Genomic DNA, 23,432 nt, shown 5'->3' on the forward strand with positions numbered 1-23,432 from the left:
GTTCATGAAATACGATATATATCCTGTCTCGTCCACTACTATATATTACGTTTTACTGGCAGAATAAGTTTCTCTTAGTCCAGAGAATGAAATGTGTTGTCTGTAACTTATATTGTATTATGTAAACCTCAACTATATTCTTATGCATGAAATTCTGTTCAGTTTGATAATTGCCAAAGATCATCTTCTTGTTGCTTATTTTCACTAAGGTTCAGAGCAATTTTATCTTATTGATAGTTCCATTGAGATGACAAATAGTACATCTGTATTCATATGGTAATAAGTTATTTCAAAGTCAATGAAAGATTAATTTTGCAATATAGCTAATTTCACAGAATTACCAAGTAAGCATGTAGTATGAACTAATCATCCTGTCATTTATTAATAATAACAAGAAATGTATATACTACAATATGTTAATCAAACTGGTATTGGAGCTGCAATATTATTAAATATTTGATTTAATTCTTGAAATGATTTTGCATTAAATATTTTAAACATTTTCAAAATGTAGAAAACTCAAATTTAAATGAACAAAAATGTTTCATCTTAAACTACTGTACATTCATTCCAAAACAGAGGTACACAATTTAATCAGTTTGAACATTTCCCATAGACATTTTAATGATCTTATAACAGTTATTTGTTTGGATATACATGTTTGATATATGCAAAGCTTGAAATGCAATTTTAAATTCAAGTTTTAAAGATTAAACAACTTAGTAATGAACAATACCTGCCTCCAAATGTTTAGTAGTACAGATTTCAATACTTTATCATGCAAGTATTGTCTGAGAAAGATACCCAGTATCATAGATAAAAGTAATATACACGGGGATAATTACAAAAAAAAAAAAGTAAGATTTTAACATAATATCAGAATAAACATGTACTGTAGATGCTTCTAGGAGACAAGGTAAAATGTCAAAAGTTTACATTTTCACAATTAAAGGTAGTTCGTTGATCTTTGCTGCATTAATTGTTTTTTATATTTGTATGTTTATCTTAAAATTATGAAAAAACTGTTTATGTGTATTAAAGTTTTATATTAAAAGTTGCCAGTGGTATTCCACTTGCACAATAGTCTAATAATACACAACTTAGTGCTAATAAAGATAATGCATTTCATGTAGTTTAGTTCACTGATTGTGTTAGAAAACAAAAAGGCACCACACATGGTAGAATATTTAGTTTAATTTTACACAACACAAAAATGAAAGTAATATTTAGAATGCTTCTCAAACTTACCCCTTTGAGCCATCTTATCCTCCCAAAGTTATGTAATGCTGTTTGAAATCATAATAAAGACTAAATATTATATAAAAAACAAAATGATCAAATTAAGAGGTTGCATTTTTAAACAGGATCTGAATGTGAACTATACTACACAAGTCTTGTCTACTTATGTTAATATAGTCCTTATGTGGTACTGGTTGAAAAAAACAGAAAACCATGCATATTGCTATTTAATAATCTTAAAATGAATTTAAGTAAAGAACTCATGAAGTTTTAAATATTTGTTGTTACAATGGTTTTCACCTTGCTTCTTACAACTATTTTATCCTCCCAACATTGTTAACCTTTACAGTGTTGTTAAGTTATTTCAAAGACAGTAAAACTACAACCTAACTGCACATGTAAAAAAAAAAAGATTCAAATAGTTCAATGATCAATAAAATTAACAGCCAGTTTCTTTAGTTGAAGCCAATAACAGAAAGCAGTGAAACATAAAAGTTATAACAGTAAAATATATATATCAACACAAAATTACAAAAGGCAATGAAACATTAACACTGAAATGCGTATAAAACATAAAACTATTTAACATAAAATATCACTGACATAGATAATATTTAACATGCAAAAGACAGACCCTTATCACTGAACAGTTCAGTTTCCATATTTTGAGAAGTTGAATGGAATCCTAAACATTGTGCCATGAGATTATCACCTACAAAATATGCAAAAATGTACTTACAGAAAAGGTGATTTTTTATTTTTAACGTTTATTCTTTATTTATTGCTATAAAATAAACTTGTATGTAAATATAGGGACTTTATATGTTAGATTAGGTGAAATGTACAATAATAATGTTTCAGGAGGTACGAATATGAACAGCTTGTTCTAACTTATAGGCAAGGTAATTTGATGGTGTAATGTTAGTTGCACATTACTCGAGTGATTTACAAATTGTAATGGTTCAAAGTTCAACAGAACAATTAGATTTCATTTAATGAAAAAGATATATACTATTAAGAAGATGGTGATAACTAGGTGCATTCCCTCTAGTTTTTCACTGCTAAATTAGAGACGACTAGCACAGGTGGCCCTCGTGTAGCTTTGTGCAAAATTCAAATCAACGAAACACTCTTGAGAACTACACTGTTTTTTACTGTAATTGATTCTCACAACAAACACTTGTACTGAACTACAAGAAAGAAAAAGAACGTTTCAAATGTGTTTTGTGACAAAAACTGTTTTAGGTCAAATAAATATTAATTAGAGGGCATTAATGGAGTTCATTCTCTGGTTTTTACAATAAAAAATGTTAATCACTAGAAAAAAAGGAAACCATAGATATATCCAAATTTGATAAAAATTTGGAACACATTTTCGGTTTCAAGATATATAAAATATAAATATTTATAAATAAATTAAAACATTTAACAATATTATATTGGTTTTTGATTACATGAAGTTTCAGGTATTGCCCAACATGTATTACTTAAAATTTATTATTTAATTTTACCATACCATTTCCAAATGTGAAATACAGCTACTCTTAAAATATTTACAGAAAAAAACAAGGTAAAAGAACAAAATCAACAATGAGAATGTCACAGGTTCAGCTTAATTTTCTGTACTACTTATGTTGAGAGCCTACAAAAAGAGATTATTCGTTTATACTCTAACTACTGATAGCCTATACAGGACTAATAATTCCAGAACTTTCATCAAATGAATTACTGGTTTGTTTAACAGAGGTGGTAGAAGAAAATGCTTTAATGGTTTTAGGATTGTAAAAGCTTGGAGTCGGACACCATTCTCACAAAGAAGCTCTGTTTGTATCTCAAACTTAGACATTTCTTGCGATCCAAAACAAATAATTCATCAGTGTTTTCAATTTCCTCGTCCTGTGGATTCTCTTCTAATGCTTCCTATGAATACACACAAATGTATGGATTTAGTGAAATCATTAATTGAATTTTAGCAACATAATTCCTCATCAAACCTTTCCTAAAATTAGAATGATAAAATTGAAACATAAAAAATGAAAAAACATTATTTGAAATTAAGTAATGCCAGATGATATATTTGATTCAATTCTATGGATATTATATTTTTAATGTAATTTCTATTGTAAATGATTCTTCAGATATGTTTGATTTCGTTATACCTCAAGACGAAATATATTTTAGCCTGATATAAAAACAACTAAGTTACGTATCATATAAATATTAAAACATTAAATTTTTACAAATACCAATATGTATCATTAAAGTAATGGCCATCAGGAGGACGTTTAACATATGATTGTCAGTTCTTTAAACTTTAAGCCAGAATTTATTTTCAAGGTAAAAATCTAAATACTTTGTTAGTCTTTACAGTTGTTAGTCGTAAAGTTGATCAAAATTGCATGTATTAAATTAATATAAGGAAAATGCTATTTTGAGCATTACAGGCCACTGATACCAGTTACATTCTATTATCCTTCACTCCGCGTACGCTTCAAGATGTGGTGTTTGAGATGAATCAAAGTGAGATTGGTATCTAATGTCTCGGAAAACTTCGTAGGTTTTGAGTTGACCTTTCGCGGCCAAAGTTCCTGCTAAATTAGTAAATCATAAGTTAACCAAAGCTATAGCTATCGAAATTAAAAGAAAAGTTAATTGATTTATTTTTGAATGTTTTAAAATAGGTGTGTTTTTTATAACCCTAGAGGCCTAAAATTCTCAAGCAATTGTATAAATCGAAAGAAATAAAAAGCGTAAAAAATCTTATAAAACGGCAGGTAAAGCGTAATTAAATAAAGGGGAAAAAAAGGTATTCTCAAATGAATGCTCAGAATATTATCATAACGAAAACAAGCAGAGTGTAAAAGAGGTAGTTTAATTGTCTTATAAAACCCCAATTTTAATTTGGAAGAAAACAAAAATATCTGTTGCCAACACTCGAGATAATCATTGCCTTTCTTATCTACAAGGTGGTCCAAAAGTTACTTGTTGTTGATCAATATGTTAATAGCTTTTATAAATCTTTATCTGTTTCTGGTACATTAGACACAGGGATGGCACACAGACTAATGAAAAACTAAATATTAAATGCAAATATAATTTTATCCAGATAAGAGATTTAAGTGTGTAGAAACTATTGTGTTACTCTCTGTAACTACCCATCAAAACTTATAAACAAAAGCAGTTTATCCTTACTTTCTTTATGTCTTCGTTTTCCAATTTCATATTTTCAAGTAAATTTTCACCGAACTGTTTTATAACCTTCCATGTATAAATAATATCTTCTTCTTTTGCGTGTTGTGCGCAGACGCAAAATCTGATTACATAACAGCTATTCAAAGATGCTGGTACCATATGAAGCTTTCCAGAAGCGTTAACGGCGGACAACAGTTTTTGATTGAGGCTGTTGGATCCCTAAAAATTAAACACGTTTTTAATGCGAAACTTCTCCAAAAATACATACATGCCTCAATACCTGATCGAATTACTGCAAACAATTCTTCTGAAACAAAACTAGTTAAATTAGCTATTTCAGAAATTGCAGTGCGATATTAGTAGACGTCAGGTTATTAATCGCATAAATTATTTGATAAAAACATCCTAACTTAACCGTGGTGTAGGAAGAAGGTGCAGAGTGGTTAGACTTACAGATTTTACAATAATATAATTCACAGTTGATACATAAGTCAGATATGTAACTATTCTTAACAGCTATATATTATACTAGAAAAATATGCAAGGGAATATAACAAAGTGATCACTTGAAATGGTAACTACTTGCCCCTTGTCCTGAAAATGTTTGAAGAAAGAAATATAGAATACAATTTTTGTGGATTAAAAGAATTATTCTAAATCTCTCTTTTTTTCTCCCTAGTTTAAAATAAATACTTTATCTTAAATTATCGTTCAATTAACGTTCTAATAAATCGGAACACACCTTTAAACGGAAACAAACCAGGCCTACGAGCACTTTGTTTACCACTTCGTATCTCTCATCTTTTGCTACTAGTCTTTCAAACTTTTTGGCTAGTCGTACATGCTTAAGAATAGAAAGAAATGAAACAATTTTAACATAAAGTTGTGTTAAACTGTTAAAGTGACCCGAAGAATCAAGCCATTGCTATTGAAACATTAACGCCTAAACTCCATCAAAACATTTCTCGTCGTTCCGCCTAATTTACAAAATACAATCAAAACTGGCCGAGTTTGAGCATCCTTTCTTACTTCGGGATATTTATTTACAAAATGGGGGAATACATTAATGAAACGATACAATTTATCGAAAGAAAACATCGTAGAACGTGTGCTTACATTTGAGTGTTTGTGTAATGTAAACATTTAGCCGAGCTCATTACACGCCACATTAAACATGACCATAGCTCTTCGTTTTATCGACAAACCTACCATACAATTCAGAACAGCGGAATACATCGACTTGATTATTCGAGTGATACTGAATATTCCATTTTAAATGTATTTGATGTCAATAAATTATTTCAGAATTTTCATCAAAATAGCCTAGTTATTACTTATATATAAGGTGATTCAAAATAACTTGCTTTTTTTATATTCTTCTCTACTTTCACATTTCATTCATTATAATATAAAATTTTACATTACCTCCTATAAAATCTAACTACTTGTTAGCATCATATAACACACATTGTCAGTTTAGTACTCTATTTATTGTCTTGGTTAATACCGAAAAACAAAATATTTTGTACGTTTACAGCTGATTTTTCTACTTCTTTTGTCAAGTCCAGAAGGTATTAAAATAAGTATTAAACTGTAGAAAATAATGTTTATTATTATTATTAAACTACAATTTCGGTTAGTTCTGTATTTTTTGAAGGAGACGAATGCTTGCCCTCATGATAGATACGTTTTATTGTCGCTCTCTCCCATTTGTGGTCAACATACACCTAACCATTTATTTATTATATTTAACCAATATTGCCCCCCGCTTTACAGCGGTATGTCTTCGGATTTACAACGCAAAATCAGGGGTTCGATTCCCCTCGGTGGGCTCAGCAGATAGCCCGACGTGGCTTTGCTATAAGAAAACAAACAAACAAAAATTTAACCAATAAAATCGATTGTACTAACATGTAAAAAATAAACACCTCTGTCTCTTTTCTCAATTCATTTCTTAATTAACTCCTGTTTTGTTTTTTGGATAGACTTGAACCTACTTGCAAGGTATCTATTAAAGCCTATATTTTTAATTGTTAATATACACTTATTGTATAATATTGTATTATCAAAATATGAACATTCTAAACGTAGCTAACCATAAGCATAAGTATTACGAGTTCCTAAACTTCTATTAATGACAATACTGTTGGATCAATTACAAATTCAAAAATCACAACTGTCGTATAACGAAAAGTTGATGAGTACATATTTCCAATGTTAACTGCGTTTCTTGTGCTGCAACTCAAAACACGCTGTTTAACTCTTCTTTCGCTCACAAGGGCGAGCCTGTATGTATTATATATAAGTATTTCATGAATATGTTATTAATATAACTGATGTTCGTGTATTTTTCTAACTTTTTAGCAAACAAACTGTTTAAGGTATTGCAATTATCAATTTAATTGTCAGAAGTAAGACTTTCGGAAATAAAAACATGTGTTCCAGTTCACTGTTTGATACTCGTGTCCGAGTCAAATTGGTTTATCTAGTTCCAACCTTATATATAGTCTGAAAAATACATAGTAAAAAACAAAACAAAAAACTGTAGTTTTGAATTTCGCGCAAAGCTACTCAAGGGATATCTGCGCTAGCCGTCCCTAATTTAGCAGTGTCAGACTAGAGAGAAGGCAGCTAGTCGTCACCACCCACCACCAACTCTTGGGCTATTCTTTTACCAACGAATAGTGGGATTGACCCTCACATAATAACGCCCCCACGGCTGAAAGGGCGAGCACGTTTGGCGCGACGGGTATGCGACCCTCAGATTACGAGTCGCACGCCTTAACACGCTTGACCATACCAGGCCTTCAGTTTTGTATACTACTCTAGGGTTATTGATCAGAGGAAGGTTTCTCTGCAACCAGTACCACTTATAAACTGGTGTAAATCAAATGATATATAGTTTAACGTATATTTTCAACGAAAATTTATCATTTTAAAAAGCATTACTTACAAAATGGTTAAGATAAAAACTTTTATAGTATGTTGAAAAAATTAGTTTTCCTGCAATTACGAGTAAAAAAACTTACCTCCCTAATGTAATTTTGTAGACCTTCGATACCATAGTTTCGAATTACAAACCATAATTTCAAAGCACGAAAACGTCTACTTAAAGAAATTCCCCAGTGCTATAGAAAATATAAATGCTACGTTTAACTACACCATGTTTTGTAAACGTTTTCAATATGATTCCAGAAAATTTAAAGATAAACACAAAGACAAAAAACTACCACTTAATTGAACTTAATTAAAATTGAATTACTTATGATCTTCAACAAAACATCACTATATATATATATATATATTAATCAGTTTTACTGCTCAAGATAGAAAATATTGGACTCTTACCCTGTAGTCGATGGATTTACCTGAAATAAAACAAACATGTTGATATTACTGTTACTTTAATGGCACTTTAAATATTTTAACGTATAATTATTTGCATGAAACTATATTACTTTTCTATGTTTAAAACTTTACATGCACAGACGAATCCTGTTTCAAAATTCACTCGGTATCAGTTCTCTTAGTAAAAGTTTTGAATCAGAACATTTCTATTAAGTTAAGTAAGAAAATATTCTTATATACGTGAAAAACAGATAGCATTAATAGAAAATTTTAGTATTAAGCATATTGTTTGCGTTAAAAATAAGGGCATTTAAGAACTTGGCACAACCTTATGCGGATGCACACCTTAAGCCGCATATAAAAGCACGACAATCACAGTAAACTTAGTATACTGACATGGTTCAATGTCGTGGGACAGGAATGCTAACATCAAGAGGTAAGTTATCTTATCAGGTCATCCCATACGTAATGTCCGAAAATTTAATACAGAAAGTGCATCATCATTTCTGCCATTGTAGAAGGCTTTACTGAATAAAATATGTAGTAGGACGTGTATTAAAATGGTCAGACAAAAAAAAAACTAACCTAACTCCACTTTTTCAGATCATTAATCGAATAAACCCTTATGAAGATGGATGTGTTTGAGGAGCACATTAGGAATATAATGCTTTATGAGTTTAAAAAAGGCAATAGTGCAGCAGAAACTACACGAAACATTCAAGGTGTTTATGGTGCGGAGTCTCTCAAAAAAAGACAATGTCGAAAGTAGTTTCAGAAGTTCAAATTAGGTGATTACAGCTTAAGTGATGCGCCACGTTTAGGTCGTCCTGTTGAGTTTAATGATGACTTGCTGCCAGTTGCGCTTGATGAAGACTGAGCTGTAACAGTTGAAGAACCTGAACAGAAGCTTAATTCAACCCAATTTCCGTCATCTGCAACAGCCTTAAAAGGTGTCAAAACTTGGAAAATGGGTCCCCCATGATTTGACAGAAGTCAACCTTAGAGCAACTCTCGTGAACGTAACTCACCTTTTTTGGACAGGTTAGTGACTGGAGATGAAAAATGGTTCAATGCAGGTAAAGTGGCTAGAGTACAGCCCAAAATGGATTTCCACCCTAGGAAAGTCTTGTTAAGCGTTTGGTGGGATATTATTGGTGTGACCTACTTTGAGTTGTTGCCACTCAATGTAACGATTACATTAGACTTCTACTGTCAACAGTTAGAGTGCCTGAATGTTGCACTGAAAGAAATGAGGCCTGCTTTGATCAATCGTAAAGGTGTTGTGTTACACCAGGATAATGCACGGCCCCATACAGCAAGGACCACATCTGCAAAGATTGAAGAGATAGACTGGGAAAAACTTCCATATCTTCCTTATTCTCTAGACCTTGCCCCATCTGATTATCATCTATTCTGAAGTTTGCAGAACTATCTTGATGGAAAAGAGCTTGGAACACATGATATCAAAACTACCCTCTCTACATTCTTTTCCTACAGCCCCCAATAATTTTATATAAGTGGCATTCAGAAGTTGTGAATCGTTGGCAGGAAGTAATTAATAATAATGAAACATACATTATTGATTAAAAACATTCAAAGCGTTTGAAATCCTTTCTCTTTCTCTGAACCTAAAATCGCACATTACTTAAGGGATGACCTGATACTTACCCCCAAATGGTAGTACCTTATTTTTTATTTTTATCTTTTTACCCTTATCTTTTTCTTATTTTAACTTGGGGGAGAAGCCACTTTCCCACAACTGTCTTCAGGAAGTGAAGGGTGATATAGATGTGTGACGTTGTGGGCTTCAGCACCCACATCTTGCTCTCCCAATTTCTAATCTAATTGTCTATTTCTTATGTGAAACTAGCAAATTGGAGATTTAGACTCATAGACGGTGTATCCCCACTGCAATGTAGGTCCTACTTCCTCAGTCACCTCCAAAACCTAGGATCATTTTATAATCTCACGTTGTAGCTTGTACCCTAGGATCTTTTTATTTTTTAATGCAGGTATTTTGTTTAATTTTAATGTTTTATTTTTGGCTTAAAAACTATGGTTATAATATAATTAATCAGAGGTTGGGATTTGCTGTTTCTAACGCAGTTCTTCCTGATGATTGTGTTTACTTATTTAGCTTCATTTAAAAATATATATATTGAAATTAAATAAATACATCTCCACAGTAGAAACACGTTTTGTTTTTTTTTAATTACATTAAGGTAACTTTTTAAGGGTATATTTCTTGATGTCGAAAAACTCACTTGAAACAAAAATGTGTCTCAGAACGGCTGGTATGAATATTAACACTTTTACTAATAACGCAGAGAACAGGATCACTTAAGAAGGTGGAAACGTTGTTCTCTGCTTTTATTAGTAATAGTGTTAATACCCATACCAGCCGTTCTAAAGGTATATTTAATTAGTTTTGATACGTGCTGAAATCTACAATATTCCATTTCTTATTTACCTTCGAAACATAAAAGGCAAAGTTTAAAATTTTGACACAACATGAAGAGTTTACTTATATTTAGGAAACCTCGTAAACTTTGAAAAAAAATATTATATCAGAAACTTCAAATAATACATTGCTATACCATAATAATAGTAATAATACTATAGTATTGCATGTTTTGCTTTTGCAAAGTTAAACAACAAACTGAAAAATTCTCTAAAAGCAAAATTCATAACGTTTCAGTATTTAAATCGAGTAATAAGACAAGACATGATATATACAGCTTTGCTACTGGATTCAAATCATTTACTTCTAAGATAAAATTATTACTGATCGTACAGCCATTTTTATTTTGATGTCTTGTTTAATAAAATAATGATAAGTTTTAGCTGTACCCACCAACCACTTCAAAATCTGTAAATGAAAAAGGAATATAGCGTACCGTTACTAAACCTAAAGACTAACTCACCAGAATAGTTATGCCGTAAATACAAAGGATCAACTACAAATGCCTGTGTAAGTTTAAACCGGTCTTTAACCCTGAAAGTGAACACGTGAATTAACAGATTTATAGAAAAAGGAAAAAATTAAATCTCAAGTATCTATACTTGAATAATATTTCGTAAAATACAACACATGCAATTATTTTTATATTTACGAACACTTAAAAATATTTAATTTGAAATACAACTTTGTAATTATTACCAAAATACTCAACTTCCGAATAAATGGTTACTAATCGCCAAAAATTAAAACCAGATTGGAATTACAATTTTAAAAATATTTTGGGCTCTACGAACTAGTGGGACTTACTGAACAACTATAGAATATAGAGCAATATAAAATATATTTCCACATCAATACAACAGTTACAGCTATTTCAGTCACTAAGGTATCTTACACAATATATTTGATATAAAAACTTTTAAAGGATTTACGTAAACTAAATAGTTAAAAAAATATTTTCCAAGATCCAGAATTAACCAAGTACAACATAAATATGGGATGTTTGTTTATAATTTACGATCTAATTACAACTTTGTTATTACATATCAGACAGAAAAGGTAACTCTATATGAGCATTTTCAGTTCTTTTCACTGCGTTATAATATTTGATAGAGAAATTTAATAGTTACTTTCGAAATGATAATTTTAAAGTTAAACATTTTCTCTTAACCTACTGATTGACGCTGATCTAAACGTGCAGGCAACAGTAAATCTATGGATTTACAACACTAAAATCAGGGGTTTGATTCCCCTCGGTGGACACAGCTGATAGTGTGATGTCGCTTTTCTATAAAAAACACACTAAATGTGCGCGGAATTTTTGAAGCTTTTAAACTGTTTACAATACAGTTTCATTCAACTGCCAGAGGAGAACCGTACCCCATACGGCGAATCAGCGATTCATGGGTTAATATAATAAATGAAGAAAAGACAATCATGGATGTGGTTTTTAATAAGTTGGTTTTGGGTTCGTTAGAAAAGCGTTGTTTAGAATCAAATAGTTTTTCTTGTTTAACTCAATAGGCTTTTATTACAATGTTGCATGCACTATTCCAATCTTTAAGAAAACAATAAATTTAAAGTGTGTCCTGTTATCTCCTAATTTCATTAAATAAGTTCTGTAACTTACCACAAGGTGGAACAATCAAAATTAACAAGCATCCATTTATTGGGATTCATGTTGAAAGAACTGGCATACTGAAAAAAAAAAGATGTTGGTATTTAGCCATGTATTATTGTCAAACACACCAACTAAAAGAACCTTTCAATTAGGAATTGTTAAAAAGTATCCTAGAATATTGTATTCCTTCAACCAACAAAGCTCTTATTGCAGAAACTAGGCATTTACAAAAATTATATATTTATTTCACTTCCTTGCTGAGTTCAACAAAGAAATGCTTACCTCAATACCTTTCAACAAATGCTGGAACTCGGGACAAATAAATGCACTTCCTGCATAGGCAGCATCAACATGAAGCCACACACCCTCCTTCTGACAAATTGGTCCAATCTCATGTATTGGATCAAACGAACAGCAAGAGGTGGATCCAAGAGTTGCTGACACCTATAAATAACAAGTTTCATGCTGGAAATTTCATGGCTTAAATGTTCTAAGCAACAAAGCTAGCTATGGCTTTAATAATAAATACAACAATGGAAAATAACCATCAGTTACCCTCCTTAAAGAAATAGAGAAACTTCAAGCATTATAAAAATAGCTTAGTATTATTAATGAAGATAATTAACAGCACATAGAAGACACTCCTCAAAAGAAGACTAATAAAAATATTTTTCCATTTCTTCCATTTATTTCCTATAATATGATTTTCAATTTCATGCATTGTATATAATCATTTAATGAATGGTATTACCACGAACTTTCCTATTACTAATCTACTTCTATGTGCATTAAATTTAACAATCAATATCATATAAGATTTAGTACCCAGTCTCCATTTTAGAATTATTTCACTGTGAAATAAGTCGCACAGCGATATGTCTGTAGACTTACAATGCTAAAAACCGGGGTTCAAACACGGATATCCCTTTGTGTAGCTTTATGCTTCACTACAAACAAATAACTGAAATATATATTGCAACAGGTAGCGTACATTGGTTACAGAATAAGTGAATAAACATAAGCGAAAACAAGATAAACAAACAAAAACATCAACTGTACACTTACGAAGAAAGGTACTAGTCCTATAGCTCGATCTTCCTGTAAAAAAAGTGAAGAAATTGTTAAAAGAGACGTTTTCCTTCATATGTTTTTATTACTACTGAAATAAGAATAAAATAATCCAAGCTGGTAAGAGTACCGACATTCTGAATATAAACTATTAAGTCAAGACAGATAACCGAATTAAAAAAAAAGGGCAGGCAGTATTTTAAGTAAGATTTAAAAAATCATGTATTATTGCATCATTCATAATTTTGACTTTATATCTATTTGTGCAAATAAGTAAGAGATAAATAAATAGGATGTACCTGAAGGGCCTCAGCTAAGGTGGCGCCACGCAAGTGGAAGTTTTCATCAACGTCGAGAATACGAAGTTTTACAAATCCAATCATCGCAGCTTTTTCAACACAAGAATGACCCTGAAAAAGAATTATTATCTGTAAATTAAACGAAAATGTTTCTAATACAGAGATGAGATTAGTCACAAGCTGTGTTACGTATATTATTTTAATTAAACGTGAAAAGGACTAAAACCTCATTAATGAAATACACCCGTGTGCAAATTAATTGAAACAAGACGGAAAATTACGGAGATGAGATTAGTCACAAGCTGTGTTACGTATATTATTTTAATTAAACGTGAAAAGGACTAAAACCTCATTAATGAAATACACCCGTGTGCAAATTAATTGAAACAAGACGGAAAATTACGATTTTTTCAATTTTTTGCGTTTTATTTCTGAGAATCCAAAAATTACTCACAAATTAATACATGATATGACCGTCTTTATTTTTCAGAAGATCATTAATTCGCTTTGGCATCGAGTCCACGAGTTGACTGCGATCTTTACTAATTTTTGGATCGCGGTACCACACCTCATTTATGGCCTCAATTAGCTTATCTTTCGTAGTACAGTCTTTTCCCCGAAATCTTTCTTTACAAATCGCCCAAAGATTTTCAATAGGATTTAAGTCAGGAGAGTTTCCAGCCCAGTCCAGCACCTTTATTCGTGTTTTAGTCATAAAATTCTTCACAAGTTTCGATGTATGGCACAGAACCAGATCTTGCTGAAAAATGCCAGATCCATCTAGAAATCTCTTTTTTTTCAATTCTGGAACGACTCTTCTCTGCAAAACTTCGATGTAGTGTGGTTCTCGCATCATACCTTCTACGATATGTAAGCCTCCGACGCCATAGTAGCTGAAAAAGCCCCAAAACATCTTCTTCAACGGATGTTTTACGAACTGATTGATGTGAGATTTTCGAAGTTTCTCACCTGGAGATCTGCAAACATGCAGACTTCTTTCACCCTGTATGAAGAAATGAGTCCCATCACTGAATAACACCTTCCTCCATTGTTCTTGCGTCCAGTTCTTGTATTTCAGACCCAATTGATACCGTATTTCTTTCATTAAGTTGGTAAGAAGTTGTTTTTTGACTGGTCTCCTTGCCCTTCTGACGCAATTTCGAATGACGTAATATTCCTCAAAATTTCGTCATATGTCCCAAAAATAGATCGACCGTACTGCAAAACACAGGTAATGACGCTGTCTGTATGGAAAAATAACTATTAAAGGAAATCAGCGGGTCCAGCGAGCATACATCGGCCGCCATGCTGAAAATATTGTAAAATGACCATTTGTTTCAATTAATTTGCACAAGGGTGTAAATGTTGTTAAGCCTATATTTAATTTTAGCACTTTTACAAAAAAAGTCTTAAGATACTACGCATAGTACCTTCTTAAATAATCTAGTATTTAAAAGTTGTAAAAACTTAAATTTGTGTAATAGCTTTTTTATCTCATTATTACTGTCTCTATATATACGTTTTTTAGATATTGATTTTATTTGCATAATAATCCAACTGTAAAATATAATTAAAATTAACATAAACGAAAATGATAGGTTTGGAATAAAAACAACATAAAAACATACCTCTTTAGAACAATAGGCCACAAGCTTAGAAAGAAGTACACCTTCTTCCGCTAGAGGGTATTGTTGTTTCAAATTATTTATTGTGGTGTGGCGAGCGGCGAGAAGAGAAACTAAAACACATTCACTGGCCGACCCCTACATTAGAAAAAAAACAAAAACGTCAATATCCCATCATAATAATTAAATCACAAATATTCAGTTTCTTAGCAGATATTTAGATAAAAAAATTAAATGAAATTTGTATTTTTTTAAAAACTTGTGGTTATGTATCACACTAAAGGCTGATAATTTCGAAAATGGTGTAATTATTCACACTGCTTTATTTTATGAGAAAATTAAAAAGCCAAAATTGTATTAGAACAAGTTTTGCTTAAATTTGATACAACTACATCTTTCTGTTGTCGGCCTGACATGGTCAGGTAGTTAAGTACTCGACTCAGAATGTGAGGGTCGCGGATTTGAATCCCCGTCCCACTAAGCATGCTCGCCCTTTCAGCCGTGGGGAGTTATAATGTTACAGTCAATCCCATTATTCGTTGATAAAAGAGTAGAGATAACTAGCTGTCTTCCCACTAGCTGAGATATCTCTCGTGTAGCTTTGTGTGAAATACAAAAACAAACAAACTTTCTGAAATAAATTATTTAAATTAACATAACACTTTTCTTTTCTTTCTTTTGTACCTGTATTACTCCTCCTCCATTGCTGTGTTCTGGAAGACAGAGAAACTTTTCGGGCAAGCCTATCATCTTTCCTAAATGACAAAAATAAAATATCCGAAAAATTAACGGATTATTTTGTATTTTATATTTTAAACAAAAACAAAATTGTTTAGACTTAGGTAGATCTGTAATTTATTTTCATAATCATTATTCTTCATACAAATAACAATCATATTAATCAAATAAGAAGTATGTTTGTTACGAAGATGATGTTTAGAATTACTTTAGAAAGAGCGCGCTAGCCTCACTTTGCAAACGTCTTCAGTTGTTTGTTTGTTTGGGAATTTCGCACAAAGCTACTCGAGGGCTATCTGTGCTAGCCGTCCCTAATTTAGCAGTGGGAAGGCAGCTAGTCATCACCACCCACCGCCAACTCTTGGGCTACTCTTTTACCAACGAATAGTGGGATTGACCGTCACATTATACACCCCCACGGCTGGGAGGGCGAGCATGTTTAGCGCGACGCGGGCGCGAACCCGCGACCCTCGGATTGTGAGTCGCACGCCTTACGCGCTTTGCCATGCCGGGCCTAACGTCTTCAGTGAAAATTTACTTGTTCAAAAAACGTTTGCTAGTAATATTGTATCAAATAATTTAAAATGTATTGAAGAAGTTTTTGTAAATTTTAGAGGATCATTATTATACGTTTTGCATAAGTAAACTTTCTTACCTAACCAATCCAGTATAATTGTTTCTAGTTCTGTGCATGCTGGACTGGCCGCCTATAAAAGAAATAACATTGTTATTAGTGGACTAGACAATGCTTGTCTGAAATAAGTATTTAAAACAAATTTTTATAATTACTTTAAAAATATTTATATAAGAATACAATTTTAACCAACACCAAAAGTATAAAATTATATATATAGTTAAAGAGCAACGCTGATCATTTAATACTAGTTTATATATTTCGGAAACAGAATAGCTATAGTAATTATCACAGTGAATACTCGTTCAAGATGGCTAAACGTGTTGCACATAAGATCCAACACTTTTTGTGCGAATGACTTTTAAAATTATTCCTTTATTGTCAGATTTATTCAATCCGATAAACACCATTACGAAATGTTGCCCAACACCGCAATTTACACTATAATAAGCCCGTATGCCGGGCTCCGGCATCAGTCTAAAACAAATTTTCCAATAAATAAGGAGTTTACATACTCATATTTTGACAGATCAAAGCTATATAGATCTGTTGAAGCTATACTGTTAACAGCGAGGGTAAACGTGTTGAAGCTGTACTGTTAACAGCGAGGGCACTTAAATGGTGAAACAATACAATCAAATGTTTGTAAATAAAAACATAAGAAAAGCATATTAAATTAGCTATAAGTATTTTTAATAAGTAACTTGTTCTGATCGGAAGCTGACATCAATAACATTCACTTTGTCTATAAGGGTATTGATTCAGATCTGCTTTATGTTTTTATTACTATCTTAAATGCTTTGATTTTTACTTTTCAATGGAACACAGTGACAGCTGATTTCTCCTCGAACACAGCTACGATATTTTTCTTTGGTCATAAACAATCTGTAACAGCGTTGTTTGTCAGATGGCCAAAAATTCACCGTAAAACGCATATATGTCATTAAGTATATCACCCCTTGCGCCATAACTTGCTTCTTGAACGACATATCACAAACTATCACGTAAATATTGTTCGTATAAAGTATAAACGCTCTGTGTTTCCACATTTTCTTTATGTGTTAAAGTAAACAAAACTGTTGGGATAATTTCATAAGGTGATATATAATTTCTTACCCAAGAAAATCCGACGCATCCAATAGCATCAGATAACATATCTGCTAGGATAGATGGATAGGAGTTTCCCGCAGGAAAGTATGCATGAAACCTTGGATGTTGCCAGTGTGTAACCTTTGGATAGTTGTTACAAATAAGTTAGTTAATAGTTCTCAAGACAGCTTCTAGAACAATAAGAAATACTTGAAATAATGCTATGTTAATAGTTGGAAATTTAAAACGGGTCAGAGGAAAAATGTAAGTTGTATTACTTATTATTTAATTTTTGTCGACTTTTTCTTTTTCTCATAAAACCCAATTCAACTATAATAAAATACAGCAGCATATGATATTTTAACAATTAAATTTCAGCGACAGTTCCTAAAGTAATGTGTTTCGACGCAGCTCAAGCTGTTGCCTGAGGAATCAAATGACAACGATAAAAATGCTTTCGTGATATTTATGCTATTTTATGGTTTGATTCTATCACATGTATATTATAGTACTGTTTAACCCAATACGTCTGATAAAATTACTGTTTTTATTTACCCTTATATCAAACAAATGCATAGTTATAACTAATGCCAGAAACGGAAGTAAAAATTGGAATGATTCCATAACGAAACGCATCACAAATTATGTGAAACATCAAAGGAATTTTGACGTGTAATGACATCCATTAATTTGTACAAAAAGTATTTTTACAACTTAATTATTTAATATCAACCAAAAGCTAACTGTAAAAATTAAAGCAATAGTATGGTAACTTAATAAGATTGATTTCAAACTAAAAGAATTCGTTTGCTACAAACTTCAAATTTGTGTTTCTTATATTGTGTCTTAATTATATACTTAGTGTTTCATATAAACACATCATAAAACTCTCGTATCCTTTGGAAGTCTTCAATTTCCTTATCATTGAAATAGAACATGGAACAAATTCGACTAAATTTTAATGTTTTATGATATCACGCCAAATTCAATGTTTGAAAAATAAGACGTTAATTGTGAACATTTAATATTTTCACTTGGTTCTTTAAAGGCTTTTGAAATAGGGTCATAAATCTATCATTTAAATTTTTTTTTTTTCATTTTACCTAAAAAGTCACTTTAATAATGAAATTAAACCAGTGGCGGATTTGAGGTTGTGTGAGCCTAGGAACTATATTTTTTTCTTCCTACATCCCATGTAATTTTACATAGAATAAAATTATCAATGGGCTCCATTAAGACAGTGGGCCCTGGCGCTGAGCCCTCTCTAGCCCCTACCTAAATACACCACTGAGTTAAACACAAATCTTTAAAATAAACTATATTGAGCGATATTTAACTTGCTTTTGAAGAACAGTCTAAAATACGCTTAAGTCTTTTCATTGTTCCAAGGAGAAGAGAATATATCAAATAAGTCCTTAATTTAAATGATGTATATGTCGCTGTTTTAATCCAGCCATATTTAGCTTAAATAAATAACAGATGTGTTATTTATTTATTCTAAAATCTTTCCGCGACGACTGAAGTGTTTCTCTCTTTCACCAAATTAATATTACGAACATAAAATACATGGAGTGTATGTGTTTTTCTTACAGCAAAGCCCACTGATTTTAGCGTTGTAAATCCGTAGACTTACCGCTGTATTAGCGGGGGAGTTAAAATACATGGAAAGTAAAAGGCTTAACATCTAATAAGATATAGTATTTAAGTTTTCCTAAGCATGAAATTTTAAAATATTGATATATTTCAGAAAATACCCGCCTATTAAGGATAGAATACACAGAATAATATTAGTATTACTTGATCATAAAACCCACTACAAGAGCTTATAACTGCACTTACACCAGGCATAATGCATCGATCAACGTCGTTTATAATGTTTTCCCAATTTTCTCCCTTAAAAGGGGCGCTATGAGGAAGAAGTTCTCGAAGATAACCAGGTTCTACGTCGGGTGTGACGCGTCTCGAAGGCAAATCTTCAATGTAGTCTGCAATGTAATCAACCATTTCACGACCTCTCTTTCTAAATTCTGAAGTGTCCATAGCAACTAGTGGAACCATAAAAAAATCACATAAATTAAACTTATGTATTTCTTAAACAAGTATGCATATGTTTTTTTCTTTTTTTTTCACTTTGCTCACAGACACCATAAATCTTTTTAATTACACAGTGCCACAGGGGGCACTGCGACATACGGAACATAGTTCTAATCACTTGGCTCAGAATTTAGTTGAAGGCTTGCACAGTGGCCTCATTCATGTTCGAGGATTTCTTCTTATCCTCACCTCGATATAATTCCCTGGTTTTCTTACCTATCCCTGTACTTACTATTCTAATACTTTACCACTGTCAGCTTTAATACCAACATTGCACTTTTATTTAGTAAGTCTTTATGTGTTTTTTTTAATTAAACCCATGATAGAAAATATAAATAATTGTTGAATGACACTTTGTAGAATGGACGGCAACTCTCTGTTGTGAAGACACATGTGTAGAGGATGACTTTTCGAAAGTCTCTGCCTGAAGACGAAAGAATAAAGAAATAATAATTGTTGTATTAAGGTACAAATATTAAAAGTATTGCCCTGCAAAAATTGCACTTATATTGGCTCTTATTACTTTAAAAATTATAATATATGAACAAATTAGAAATATTTTATTATTAAGTTAGACATATGATTTGTTGGTACTATATTACAAATTTTTAGTAAGCTAATTTAATTGCATGTGTATTTACTTCTCTTATTCCTTATATACATTTAGACAATAGTCTGTTTTTCTTAAACAATTACACTGAAATGATTTTAAAAGTTTTAAAGTTCGATGTCAAAAGGCACAGAGGCAAAAAAAAAAAAACTTTCCAAGAAAAGACATGGGTTGTAATATACAACACGGCGTGAGCTCGTGATGTACATGTGTGTATATACACGTTCTTGTTACGATAGTGACAGCAGCACCAATGAACAATGTGGTTAATTCCCTTATGTAACATTTCAACTATTTTATTGAAGGTGAGAAAAATTTCGGTAAAGATAAATAAATGCCAGCACTTGGAGCCGGTTGACTCAAATATACAGATTAGCAAAATATTTAAGAACTTGTAGGCCCGGAAAGGCCAGGTTGATAGTGCGTTCGACTCGCAATCTGAGGGTAGTGGGTTCGAATTCCCGTCACAGCAAACATGCTCGCCCTTTCAGCTGTGGGTTCGTTGTTATTCGTTGGTAAAAGAGTAGCACAAGAGTTGCAGGTGATTGGCGATAACTAGTGGCCTTCCCTCTAGTTTTACACTGTTAAAATAGGGACGGCTAACGCAGATAGATATTGTGTAGCTTTGCGCAAAATTAAACAAAAGCAAACAAACAAAGATAACTTATAACAAACAGTGGCGGATTTACGACTGTGTGGGCTCAAGGGCTGATAATATTTGAGGGCCTCAACAAAAAATAAAGTATTAATAAGTCTCCATTAAGACCATGAGCCACCTGAGTCACTGATAACAAATCGATAAAGAAAAGAAATTTCGAGCTTTGCTCAAATAATGAAATAGATAAATAATATAGAATTTACAAAACTGAAATAGTGAATGGTTTTCTTTACACTTCAACTTTAATATGTTTTTATGGTGTTCGTTTATTTTAGAGCAAAGCCATTTGCTGTGTCAACCGTGAAGAATTGAACCCCGAATTTTAATGTTGTAAGTAGGAAAACTTACCACTGTCCCCTCAGTGTACGCAAATAAGTAAATCTGCCTTAAGCCAAATCCAGAGAACTTTGCTGCATGAGAAACTTGCTTTAAACAATTCATCAAGGTATTGTCAGTAGATGGAATTAATTCAACTTGTAAGCAAGAACTTATTGATCTTGTTCCATATATTACTTGCAGGTACATTTTGAGAATACTGCCAGAGATTTGTGCAAAGTATATGACTAGATAAACAATTAACATATGGAAAGTTGTTGTGAATAATACTGATCTAGTCATAATTCCATGTCTGTTATTCAGTGCTGTTGACTATAAATGGTTAGATGCTTTGTTTAACCCATTTCTAATGTTGAAGGTGTTGGAAATTTTTGTTCTTTTTGGGTTTCACTCACAGGTTTTTAGCATTTGCCAACTGCGCTGGTTCGAGTTCAGTATTCAAACCTTTCACGCTCTAGTTTGTTTTTGTTGGTTTTTCACTTTATTTTACCTGGTTTCATGTACATCTTCAAAATGTAAGTGAACAACGTGGTTTTCAAAAAGAAATAGTTTTGACTTCTTAATTCCGTTTGTTTTAATATATTTCATACTGGTAAAAGTTAATATCACAGGATACAACGTATTGAACATACATAAATATTTATTTCTTTATAATAAATTAAAACGCACTGTTTTGTATGTTTTTTTATTTAATTATTCAGAGTTGCCACCTGCAGTTTATCATAAAAAACTAAAAATATACAAGAAAAATAAACGCAAGTCACCTTCATGTATTTTATCGTTTTTACTACTTATTAAAAACATAGTTGAATATTCGTAAATTAATGACCACTTGGGTTTTGTTATCTTATTATACAGAATATTGTGATACAGAAAATATACCTTTGTTTGTTGTTCAGTGCATCGCTACGTAATGGCTACTCGCTGCTGGTATCGAAACTCAACTTTTAGTGTGCTTGGCGCTCAGATTTACTTCTGAACTACTGGTGGTTTATCTTTGTTATATTAGTAAAACGATATTTGATACATGTACAAGTTATAGTTGCTACTGTGCAAATTATAACATGCTATTTACTAAAAGTGCCACCCGTTTGTACAGCGGCAAGTCTACGTATTTACAACGCTAAAATCAGGGGTTCGATTTCCCTCGGTGAGCTCAGCATATAGCCCGATGTGGCTTTGCTATATGAAAACACAGTACTAAAAGTAGTAATTATTGTTTTCAGAGCTGAAGCATACGTTGTGTTTTAAGGATAATAGAATTAGACGAGAAATAGTTGATGATGGAAGTTCCTGTTTTTGTTTTGTAATATCGCAATCAATCTACCATAGTTTTTCACAGATTTTTATACTTTTGGTGACATTAAAATCGAATGTGGGTCAAACATGCATCACGTTATGTTTCATTTAAATTTATCGGGTTTTAAAATCCCTGTTAGAATTAATTGTGTTTTAGACTGATACAATAGCAGTTTGCTCTCATAACATAACCAACATTTAAATTTTCATACAATCTTAATTTGATTAAACTTAACCTTCAGAAAGGCGGATTAATAATACAAATGTGAAGAATACACCGAACAAAATCATATTAATACTCGCTGAGGTATGAACAAAGGAAATGCCAGAGTAATACTTCGAACAACGAGTTTTCTGTCTTTTAGGCTGTTCCAACAACAGAATATGTACTGAAAAACAAATGCTAATAAACTTACCGGTCTTTGCCTTCGTTGCTTTGATGACAAGAAGTGTCTTTAGCTGCTGCTGTACTACAAAGTCAAGTTTCGTCAATAATTGTCAGGCTACGTTCTTTTATTTTCTATTTGAGCCAAAGAATTAATGATAACCTGGGTTATTCCCATGTTCTCGTCTCTGATTGGTCCAGAGTTGACTTAACCACTGTCTTGTTCTGCACAGCGGAAAATCAGTAACGAAACAGGATTCTAGGTACACCTGCAGAAAAGACGATATTTTCAAGCATACCTCTTTGCATATATTACACTCAAACAATAAATTTACTTGGGAAAGCGTGGGTTGAATGCATTCCTTGTATTATTTTGGTTTCCACTTAATCTAAATATCAGCAAAATTTTGTGAAAATTACATTCGGTAATACTAAGTCTTAAATTTTTAATATCGAATTAATCTAAGTAGTTCGAAAAACTTTGAATGAGAATGCTCTAGAATTTATATTTTTATGTTGAACATTAAAGTATCTTGCAAATAAAATACATCACTGTTCTGTGTTATAATAAATAGTGAAACTTTTGTCATAATTACTTAATGTTCCTTATTACGACCTGTATGTATTGAAATGTACTTTAATTAATGAGAGAATATATATACATCTTTGCTCATAAAATTTCAAAAGTAGTTTATTAAATGCAGATGTTAAGATGTTTTACTCACTTCAAACCCTC

General features: G+C 31.9%; 1 protein-coding gene across 5 annotated transcripts; it reads right to left on the minus strand.

The window, feature by feature from the left end:
• Positions 1 to 357: 357 nt before the first annotated feature.
• LOC143247129 (tyrosine decarboxylase-like) lies at positions 358 to 22,863 on the minus strand. 5 transcript variants are annotated; one of them, XM_076494683.1, is made up of 17 exons: positions 22,728 to 22,863; positions 19,154 to 19,359; positions 17,342 to 17,455; positions 16,247 to 16,298; positions 15,538 to 15,608; positions 14,857 to 14,991; positions 13,229 to 13,339; positions 12,927 to 12,959; positions 12,144 to 12,305; positions 11,871 to 11,938; positions 10,704 to 10,774; positions 7,780 to 7,799; positions 7,461 to 7,559; positions 5,174 to 5,275; positions 4,432 to 4,650; positions 3,682 to 3,830; positions 3,020 to 3,159 (listed from the first exon to the last, which is right to left on the minus strand). In XM_076494683.1, the coding sequence occupies exons 2-16, from the start codon at positions 19,352 to 19,354 to the stop codon at positions 3,708 to 3,710; spliced, it is 1,581 nt and encodes a 526-aa protein (XP_076350798.1). In that variant the 5' UTR covers positions 19,355 to 19,359; positions 22,728 to 22,863; the 3' UTR covers positions 3,020 to 3,159; positions 3,682 to 3,707. The 5 variants fall into 5 exon arrangements, with proteins under 5 accessions (XP_076350797.1, XP_076350802.1, XP_076350798.1 ...); XM_076494685.1 differs by having other exon boundaries at positions 3,021 to 3,159; positions 3,702 to 3,830; XM_076494684.1 differs by having other exon boundaries at positions 3,021 to 3,159; positions 3,695 to 3,830.
• Between the last annotated feature and the right edge of the window lie 569 nt (positions 22,864 to 23,432).

Source organism: Tachypleus tridentatus, chromosome 3, assembly GCF_004210375.1.
Source record: "Tachypleus tridentatus isolate NWPU-2018 chromosome 3, ASM421037v1, whole genome shotgun sequence".
Lineage (NCBI taxonomy): Eukaryota > Metazoa > Arthropoda > Merostomata > Xiphosura > Limulidae > Tachypleus > Tachypleus tridentatus.